The sequence below is a fragment of the Amia ocellicauda genome, chromosome 5, assembly GCF_036373705.1.
Source record: "Amia ocellicauda isolate fAmiCal2 chromosome 5, fAmiCal2.hap1, whole genome shotgun sequence".
In the NCBI taxonomy this organism is placed as follows: domain Eukaryota; kingdom Metazoa; phylum Chordata; class Actinopteri; order Amiiformes; family Amiidae; genus Amia; species Amia ocellicauda.
In genome coordinates this window covers 39,009,425-39,020,052 of record NC_089854.1, presented here as the reverse complement: position 1 = coordinate 39,020,052, position 10,628 = coordinate 39,009,425, and the positions used below count along the sequence as shown (strand labels likewise).

At 37.9% G+C, this 10,628-nt stretch overlaps 1 protein-coding gene across 2 annotated transcripts in view; it reads left to right on the top strand.

The window, feature by feature from the left end:
• Positions 1–1,627: 1,627 nt before the first annotated feature.
• Positions 1,628–10,628, top strand: part of chchd3a (coiled-coil-helix-coiled-coil-helix domain containing 3a) — a 93,101-nt gene continuing 84,100 nt past the window's right edge. The window contains exons 1-2 of one of the 2 annotated variants that reach the window (XM_066705132.1): positions 1,628–1,866; positions 3,369–3,462. In XM_066705132.1, coding sequence (XP_066561229.1) covers positions 1,786–1,866; positions 3,369–3,462 — 175 coding nt within the window. In that variant the 5' untranslated portion in view covers positions 1,628–1,785. The remainder of the gene's footprint in view (positions 1,867–3,368; positions 3,463–10,628) is intronic. The other variant, XM_066705131.1, reaches the window with a different exon arrangement.

The following is a 10,628-nucleotide window of genomic DNA, read 5'->3' as shown; positions in this document are numbered from 1 at the left end:
AGCATCTCCCAAAGAGACCTGAGCATTAATGAATGGGGTCATTATCGTAGGTGCAGATAATGCACCTGTCATGCTACACAAAAAATAATTGGAATACATGTGCTGTTTGCAGTTGGTTGAAACACTTTTCAAAATCCCATCTATTGTACAACACATCCTTTCTCTTTCCTTTCCCTCTTCTGATCACTTCGGCTCTGTTGCCCTCTTCTTCTACCTTGCCTCATGGTAATTGGTACACTGGTTCACAAACTGGTCTCTCTAAATCATCAGCTATGTATGTACCGAAGTTATTTAAATATGACCATGACTGTGAGGTAGTTCTGCTTTGTGAATGACATTTGTGTTAATTCTGGATTATATAAAGTACAAACAGACAAACACCCAATTGCATGTGAGGTTAGACGCATTCTATGACGTTTCACATGTATGTTAAAAAAGTAATTGTCCGAACCAAGTAATAATAATGATAACAATAACACCAATAAGAATAGAATTGAATGGTTCTCAAGATACTTTGTCTGCATGTGACAGTACTTTTTGCATTATATATCATTGGATATGTATTATTTTTATGATAGCATGCTGGTTAATATCAGTGATAGTCTAGTAGAATTAAGGTTAGGCAGTAGCATGAATCAGTATTATGTAAAGGCTTAGTAGCTGTAGCATAATAGCAGGAACAGTATAGGAAGTATTCACCCCCCTTGGAGTTTTGAATTTTGTGTTGTGTTACAACCTGAAATTGTGATGCATTTCAATGGGATTTTTTTGGCTTTGACTTACAATATGGAAAAACCTGAAAAGTTGTCTTTACAAAAGTATTCAGCCCCTTTGCTAGGACGATCCTAAATAAGTTCAGGTGCAACCAATTGCCTTCAGAATTCACAGAATAGGTTGAATGGAGTCCATCTATGTGCTATAAAAGTGATTCACATCATTTCAGATTAAGTACACCTGTCTCACTAATCAATCATTCAAAAAAATAAAAATAATTATGAATCATATCCGGTAAAAACAAAAAAAAAGGAAAAAAGAAAAGGCACAAGCACTATTACTTAGCTATCAAGTAGAATCACTGTAATAAGTTTGATATGGGGGCAAGTCTGTGGGAAGAGAGAGTTGGTTGGCTGTACCATCCCTTAAAGAGATTAGTATGAATTAGAAAACACATCCTTACGTTGTTACTGCTGGTAAGTTAGTACATTCAAATACAGTCAGTATATTAGTATACGGTCAATAGTTAAAATATATATATTTAGTATAAAGTAAGCCTATACTCATTTTCCACGTATCTTCACTTATTTTTGTAAGACGTTATTTGAATGAAACTCAAACTCCCACAATGCATTCTTTGTGCGCATTCTGGACTCTGGACAGTTGTTGTATGTTCAATCAGCATTTTCTTTATATCTCTGCCCCAAAATAAGTTGCAAAATAAGATACCGGTCGGGGGAAAAAACGAAAACGAAACCAGGAAACCCTCCAAAAAGCGTCTGCAAAAGGTATCAGTGCTGTGGTCTCTATGACAACCGGTAGCCAATGGCCAGCTGTGTTCAATGAGCGCAGAGCCGCTCACCCAATCAGCGCATTCGTTGTACTCTTGCAGGGCAATGTGGGAAGGGCAAGCGGTGGGAGAGTGTGCCGTGTGTCCTGATTGTGTCATGCGGCCTTGTGGAGGGCTGCGGTGATTCAGAATAGGCACGAAAATCTTTTCCAATTTAATGGGATTAATGACACCAATTTCCGATAGCACGTAGAAATCGCTTTTGCTGATTGCCGCCAGACATGGGAGGCAACAGTAGCACTCGCCGAGTCTCCTTTGAAGCCGATGAGAATGAAAACATAACGGTGGTGAAGGGCATTAGGGTGAGTGCATTGAAAGGGGATAAAGTTAGCCAGGTCTGTGTGACCTGTGCTGGGAAGTTTGCTCGTAGAGTGTCAATCACCTGTTTTTCCACATTCATATTGTTTAACAGTCCACCTGCCTAACTCCCCCATCTCCCTATGATGATGATGATGATTATTAGCGAATAACAAAATAACAACGATTGAAATACAACTAAGAAGCTCTTGTGCTGCTACAGGTTTAGTGTGTATCCCACGCTCTTGTCACCTAAACATGAAGTTTAAACATTGTTGTAATTGTTTTGAGTACTCTATACTAATATTATATTTGAAAATATATCTTCTGCTGTAGATAGGATAACCACACGTTCACAGATACAACGCACTAACCCTCTCTGACATTTAAGTTGTGTATGACCTTCTGTGACTGCCAGAATGAACCCTCACGATTATCAGTGGTAAATTAAGATCTCCGCATTGGAGCTGTACATTAACCATCGTTTTTAAGTTCATGTACTTGTATCAGTTATTTACATGATATGAGGAAAATCATTTGTTTTTATTTCATTCATTTCTATTTTTGAATGGGTCATTTCTGTATTAGTCACTTGAATTGGTCATCTCTTAGTCATTGCTCTCTCTGCTGTAAGGACTGGGACATTTGTCTTGGCTTTCTAACTGCAGGTTGTATTTCCTTTAAAATCTATCACACAACCCTTGGTTAAGCTGTGCTTCTGGGCACTTTTGGAAAGGCAGAGTGTTTTATTTATGAATCTGCAGTTATCCAAGGATATGCTAATGCGTCTATTTGCACATTCATTGTGTTCCCTTTCCTGTCAGACCTATCAGAGCTTATTTACTGTCTCATTGAGTTGAGACCAGATTCCCGAAGCAGACCAAGTCTAGTCAGCAGGTGGCACATGTCAAAACATAGAGTGGAGCTCCATTTCTGCATATACAGTACCAGTGTTTGCTTTCTATTCCATCAACGTTAGTGTGAGTATACTTTCTGGTACAGAAGGTCTTTGTGAATATCCAGTTGTGTGTGCCACTGAGCAAATGACAGAAAAAAAAGTGTTAGAAATACATTACTTTCCCAAACAAAAGTTTAAAATCTAATTATCACATGCCATTTGAGAGTAGGTGAGCCCTGTGATCTAAACTTGTATGTATTTAATCACTTTTTCAGTGTATTAAACATTTGGTCCAGATTACCATTTTTAGCATCAACTGTTCAGGAGTCGTGCTTCTGTGTTGGAATTTTCTGTTGCAACGTTTTTCTTTTGACTTGCTCAGGTTTCATTTCAAATGCACTATTGTTTCCTGAAATTAATCTTGTTAGGAGTAACAGTTTAGTAGCTTGGGCGAAGATCCGGTCCTTGTTCTTCTGTTGCCAACGGTGTCATGTCATGTCATGTCGTGTTTTGTGTTTAAACGCTGTCTACTGGACTTTTTAGTTTTTGTTTTATCTTAGTGCATCTGACTTTCGCTAAACATCAATCTTTTTTCCCCTGCTTTGACAGCTGTCTGAAAATGTCATCAATCGCATGAGAGATTCCTCCCCAGCTCCTGCCAGGCCACCTCCTCGAGCCCCCGAGTCTCTCCCTCCCCCCACAGGTGAGCAGATCTGCTGTCAATCCTGCCCTCTCCCACAGTCGCTTTTCCAATTTACAGGACCGTAATTGAACTTCCCAGGCTATGGTATTGTATTGTAACAGCTCTTTCATATGGCTTTCCTTTCTCTCCCCCCTGTTTCATATCTCTGTTGATTGTAGATTGCACCCATGGCCCTTACAGACGTCTCCTGTTAATTCTTCTTGTGTGCTGTTCTGTGTTCATTATGTTTCAAATAGGGAATAGGGGTTACCTTTTTAAATTCCCATTGATTTGATAATGATATAAAACAATTACTTCCCTCTGTTTTGTTCTTAGTTAATCTGGTTATTTTGATAAAGCCTCAAAAACATTGGATTTATTTTTATAAATTCATAATTTGAGTTAATCAGCTCACTTTCCCCTGGCAGGGGCAGCAATTCAAGCTGGCAAGAAAGGTAAACACTCGCAGTATATGCGGTTTCACTGATTGTTACTTAATTGTTGTTTCAGCCCAGATTGCCTCCATCAGAGTTAAATCAAATGATGGAGAAAAACCTTATACTGTATACAGTTACTCAAACAATGTTAATTCAGTTGTGAAAAAACAGAACAAAACATCAAACAGTGTGAAGAACAAGGCGAATGCATTTGATCTGTTTAGTTCAGAGGGTGTTTGCTGGCGAATTGCCTTCTTCTAAAATTGTGATCTGCAATATTTTTGTGGTTCCTGATGATTTAGTTCAGTAATATAATTTCTGCAGTTTGCAGCCTTTTACTATACTAATGAAAACAATATGTTTCAATATGGTCCTGTTTGGCTGATCGGTTTTCTTTTTTTTCTTACAAATTCCAATTAAAGCAGTGCAGGTGCTTTTCTATGAACACGCTTCTCCTTATTCTCTTATCAGGGTCTATGTACTATAAAAGATATTGCTTTAAGTTATCATTGGAATGCCCCTTCTGTGTTGACATAGTAAATTAATGTTTGGTTGTGCCTTGCCTCTAATGGGGGTGGAAAGATGCAACAAAACAAAAGTGTCACATTCATATTGAACTAATAGGCTACATGGACATTACACAATGTATTACTGAAAACAATATAATGTGAGTACTTAAAAAGTCCCAGTTTCCTGTGTAATGCTCCTTTTCAGTGTTTCATTTTTTCCTTTTTTGAAAATGTCAGTTCCAGTGAAGGTTTACCACCTCTGAAAACAGTGCTTTTATTTCCTTTGTATCAGCATCTTTGAGAGTCCTGGTAATTACAAAATGAATAGGTGAGGGTGCACTTTTCTTGTCAGGGGGAATTAAATGTGATTGTTGTTTTTATTTTCTCAAAGAGATAGCATTAAATTATAAAATTATCAGTCTAATATCCTTACTTACCTACTACTTGGATAACCAAAAAAAAAAAGAGAGATTAGATGTAATTCATTCTTGTAATTTAACTGGCATTTTGAAAGCACTGCAAAAAGTCAGAAAGCAATTCTTTTTTTTTTAAATAAGCTATGTGTTTCTGTTTTTTTTTTTTTTTTTTTTAATACACGAATCTGGTAAACGTCTATAGCATGGTTTGTGTAATACTAACACAGACCAAAAGAAACAGACTATTGTTTGAATTAGCATAGAGCCTACATTGGAAGTTATTCACCAACAGAAGTAATAAACAGATGGCTTTGTTGAAATGTGCTTGTTTGGTTTGACTGACTGAAGACATGCATTTCAATGTGGGAATGAATGACAATTAAGAATATAGAATACACACACATTATACACATAATAACAGTATCTTAAAGCAGCACAAAGCTCTGGTGGATTTTTTTAGCTTTTAACTCTAACATTTCTGTGTGTTTTTCTGCTTGCTGTTGGATTCAATGTGAACATCACAGCCTTCACTAGATGAATATAAATGGCTCTTGACTATCTGAGATGAGCAGTGATTGCAGATGGATGCGAGGGCAGTGGAGGAACACCTTGGTTATGGTCGGATCCGAGTATCTTCCGATTTGGGATGACACGGGATTGGCACAGCGCTTGGTCTCTTATCTCCAGCAATCCGGTGAAGGGCGGGCGTGACCTCGGAGCATTGCTCAACAAGCGTGTTAAATCTGTTCAGAGCCGGTGTCATCAGAGCGACGCCCATTTTTCATACAGGATGCACTGTAGGTGATGTATTTTCCACTGAGTAGTAAAACCTTTAAACTTAAAATAGTTTTTTCAAATATTTTGCAGATAAGAAATATTTGTTCAAACCTACATTCACATCCAGGAGATATTACAGTGAGGGAAAAAAGTATTTGATCCCCTGCTGATTTTGTACGTTTGTGCACTGGCAAAGAAATGATCAGTCTATAATTTTAATGGTAGGTGTATTTTAACACTGAGAGACAGAATAACAACAAAAAAATCCAGAAAAACGCATTTCAAAAAAGTTATAAATTGATTTGCATGTTAATGAGGGAAATAAGTATTTGACCCCTTCGACTTAGTACTTGGTGGCAAAACCCTTGTTGGCAATCACAGAGGTCAGACGTTTCTTGTAGTTGGCCACCAGGTTTGCACACATCTCACGAGGGATTTTGTCCCACTCCTCTTTGCAGATCCTCTCCAAGTCATTAAGGTTTCGAGGCTGACGTTTGGCAACTCGAACCTTCAGCTCCCTCCACAGATTTTCTATGGGATTAAGGTCTGGAGACTGGCTAGGCCACTCCAGGACCTTAATGTGCTTCTTCTTGAGCCACTCCTTTGTTGCCTTGGCTGTGTGTTTTGGGTCATTGTCATGCTGGAATACCCATCCACGACCCATTTTCAATGCCCTGGCTGAGGGAAGGAGGTTCTCACCCAAGATTTGACGGTACATGGCCCCATCCATCGTCCCTTTGATGCGGTGCTGTTGTCCTGTCCCCTTAACAGAAAAACACCCACATAGCATAATGTTTCCACCTCCATGTTTGACGGTGGGGATGGTGTTCTTGGGGTCATTCCTCCTCCTCCAAACACGGCGAGTTGAGTTGATGCCAAAGAGCTCGATTTTGGTCTCATCTGACCACAACACTTTCACCCAGTTCTCCTCTGAATCATTCAGATGTTCATTGGCAAACTTCAGACGGGCCTGTACATGTGCTTTCTTGAGCAGGGGGACCTTGCAGGATTTCAGTCCTTCACGGCGTAGTGTGTTACCAATTGTTTTCTTGGTGACTATGGTCCCAGCTGCCTTGAGATCATTAACAAGATCCTCCCGTGTAGTTCTGGGCTGAATCCTCACCGTTCTCATGATCATTGAAACTCCACGAGGTGAGATCTTGCATGGAGCCCCAGACCGAGGGAGACTGACAGTTATTTTGTGTTTCTTCCATTTGCGAATAATCGCACCAACTGTTGTCACCTTCTCACCAAACTACTTGATGATGGTCTTGTAGCCCATTCCAGCCTTGTGAAGGTCTACAATCTTGTCCCTGACATCCTTGGACAGCTCTTTGGTCTTGGCCATGGTGGAGAGTTTGGAATCTGATTGATTGATTGCTTCTGTGGACAGGTGTCTTTTATACAGGTAACGAGCTGAGATTAGGAGCACTCCCTTTAAGAGAGTGCTCCTAATCTCAGCTCGTTACCTGTATAAAAGACTCCTGGGAGCCAGAAATCTTGCTGATTGATAGGGGATCAAATACTTATTTCCCTCATTAACATGCAAATCAATTTATAACTTTTTTGAAATGCGTTTTTCTGGATTTTTTTGCTGTTATTCTGTCTCTCACTGTTCAAATACACCTAACATTAAAATTATAGACTGATCATTTCTTTGTCAGTGGGCAAACGTACAAATTCAGCAGGGGATCAAATCCTTTTTTCCCTCACTGTATGAGGGAAGAGAGGTTTGAGATTTAAGAACATTAATTGTTGTGACTAACGATATTCGTTTTTCAGTGCATGCTACCAAGGCATGGATACATCTAAAATTGTATAAACTTTTTTTTTTTTTTTTAAACCAGATTTCCCACCACCACGTATATAAGAAAGATGTACTGTACATAGTAATAGTATAAAATGTCGTTTAAAACTGTTGAAGCTTTGGTGTTTATTGTAAGGCGGTGGCAACCAATCATAGTTGTGAACGTCACTTTTTTCCTTTTATTTTTTTCTTAATAATTGGGCATAACTGCTGAAACTTATCGTTGTTTGTAGTAGTTAATTTAGAGTAATTAAATCTCTGTGGCATTGTTGATGTCATAGCCCTATAATAGACATTTTATCATGACATCTCTCCTTTCTCAGAGGCTGGCATCTGGCCACTCTTATTACATAAGTATGGCTGTGCATCTAATTGCCATTTTCTTCTGGCGTTCCTTTTGCAAAAATCGTTTATGATGATTATATTGATCCCCAGTCCAAGCACAGTGTTTGACTTTTAGTTTTGAATATGTGGTGGGAAATCTGTATACGCACTAAGGAGCTTCTATCTTTGTGCCAGTGTTTTTTGTTTTTTTTTCTTCTCACCCCATCCTCTAAGAGTGTCAGCTGTAAAATAAGATAATTTGCTTAGAAGTCCTTGGAATTTGCCATTGTCTGAATGCAGACCAAACCAAAGTACATTTTTGTCTGTTAGTTTTGATCAAAAGGACAGCTGTCTTGGTCTAAAAAGAGCCCTATAATAATTATTGGTTTACACCTGCTGTTGGCTTGAAAAGGCCTGGGATTGGTTCCTTTTAATTCTTTCTGCTTTAGTTGCACAGTATTCTAATTTAACAAGTGAAGTCTTGGTTGAAGTAGCCAATTAAATCTGATCAAATATCTTACTTTCTTCAGTTGTTCCAGTCTTGGTCTTACAAAAATAATTCTCCATGCTTTTTGTTACTCTCTATTTTACACTACAGTATGAGACAAGGACCTTTTAAGGTTAGTTTTCAAAAGGCATCGTAATATCCGAGTATATATCCGGGAAATACATTTGTAGATTGAGATTTTGTTTAATGCTTTTCATTCACGAAAACACAATTAGAAAACCATTTATCAGAATCCAGCTATACCATGAAAACTTTGCATGGTTCTTGAAACTTATTCCTTGTTTTCAGAATGACTAATTACAGTAATGCTGATTTCTGTCCTTATATTTCCATCACATCCCTTTTCTTCCTTCGGGATTCATTTTACGTCTGGTAACAGCCACTCCTTACTGAAGAAAATACATATTTTTTACTATTTGAAAAATCTCTTTCAGGTCAGGTTAGGTCATTGAATTATTATTATATAATGCTTACTTAGGCCCAAAGTAATTATTTATTTTGTTAAAAGTTGTTACCTGGAAACATTTTTAGCATTATTCTCCAGTTTATGTATTTAAATAATTTAGAAGTCTTTGTTTTGGTTGGGTGCCTGCAACCTTGGCAACACCACAGAATAAATGTTAAAACTGCAAACGGGAAGTGTGTGTATTATAGTAGAATATCAGTTGATATTAGTTGCATCGTCGAGAGATGGTTTGGTGATAGATAACCTTATCTACCTATTATTTAAAGCAAACCAACCAAACCACTGAAAAGCGCTCATGAAATTTTTAGCACAAATGACCACATTCGTTGATAAAGAGGGCATAACAAATAGTGTATGTCTGAGTTCCAGGTATACAATACATTGTGGTTAAAAATACCCTTTTACTTGCTAACAATGTCTCTAGCAGTTCAGGTTCAAGGTATTCCCTTTTCATACCGATGGCATCGTTTAAGAATGGCCTCTGATTTTGTGCATTTTCCTTCAGAAGAGTATGAGGCTGAGGCTGCGATTATTTTACAGTGCCGCCTTACAACATGACAGGTAACCTACCTGTCGCGCCCTGGATTACAAAGCAGTTTTCTCAGATGAGCTGTTCTGTCTGTTCCCATTGTCAGCACTGCTCTCCTCATCTTGTTTTGTATTAGAGACTTAACAGATTGCACAGCGTATTTGTTTGTTATAACAAGATTCTGCTGTACTAATCTCTCCCAAGTTGTCTTGCCTGCATATGGTGGCACTGTGTACACTTCAGTAGAAACATGTAATCTGAAGTGAAATGGTGCTATATTGAACTTGTCATTCAAACTTTGGCGTGAGATAAATTGTACACTGGGAGTTGGCGATCATATGCACATCTGCTCCTGGGAAACAAAGCAGGAACATATCACAAGGTCCCTGTGTTGACTTTGATTGCTGTGCTATTAAAGTGATATGGACCAAGTTACCACTCCAAATTCAGTGATGTGTAGCCTATAGTTTAAAATTGATAAATGTATCCCACAGTTGTTCCCTTTGATGTATTAAAGGAGTATGCTGAGATTTGTTTGTGTGCAGTATTTAAAATGGTAAGAGTAAGCATGATGGAAATGGTACATTACTGTAATACAGATAAAACCACAGGATATGAAAAGTTCCAGTTTGACTTTGACAATAAGGAAATGGGATTAAGTTTAATTGTTACTTTTTATGAAGAACTAATGTAACAATCTTTTTACTATTTATTTTAGTATGCAGTTTTTTTTTTTTTTTTTTTTAGTGATTACTGGTGAAGTCTGGATATTTTTTCATCACCAGCTGTAACTTTATTAAAATGTACACTGTATTGACTACTTTTGAGGTAGCGATAACCTTGTTTAATGGAGAATGCTAATTGCTGGTAATAAAAGAGTGGGTGAAATTATTTAGACAACTGTCTTCTACAGAAAGGTGTGCTTTTTGAGCCCCGCTCCAAGTTTAAAACAGGATTCTGTAACATGCCATACATTGCTAAATATGAATTGTCTTCTACAATGATACCTTAACTGGTGCCCTAGGTTTCAGCCAGGCTCAAAACAAACGGCAACAAAGCCCCTAGGTTTAAAACACTGCAATTTTAACACTACAGCTCCAATATTTGTTCCTGGTCCCTGGGAACCACATGGACTTCCAACTTGCAATCCACACCAAGCTCTCAATCACTGAATTGAACCAAATATTGACGTAATTGATCTCAATTACTACTTGTTTCCAGGTCTTTAGACCTTGCAAAATTGAAGAGGTCTGTAAAAGCTGCAGGTGAATGTGACTGCACTTCCAATAAGTTTACAAATTGTGGTTACCCTTCCATATTTCTAATCTTGCTTATTAACAAATTATGTTATACCAATTAATGACATTTGTTAATCTCGTTTATATTTGTTAAAGCACCTGTGATATTTTGTACT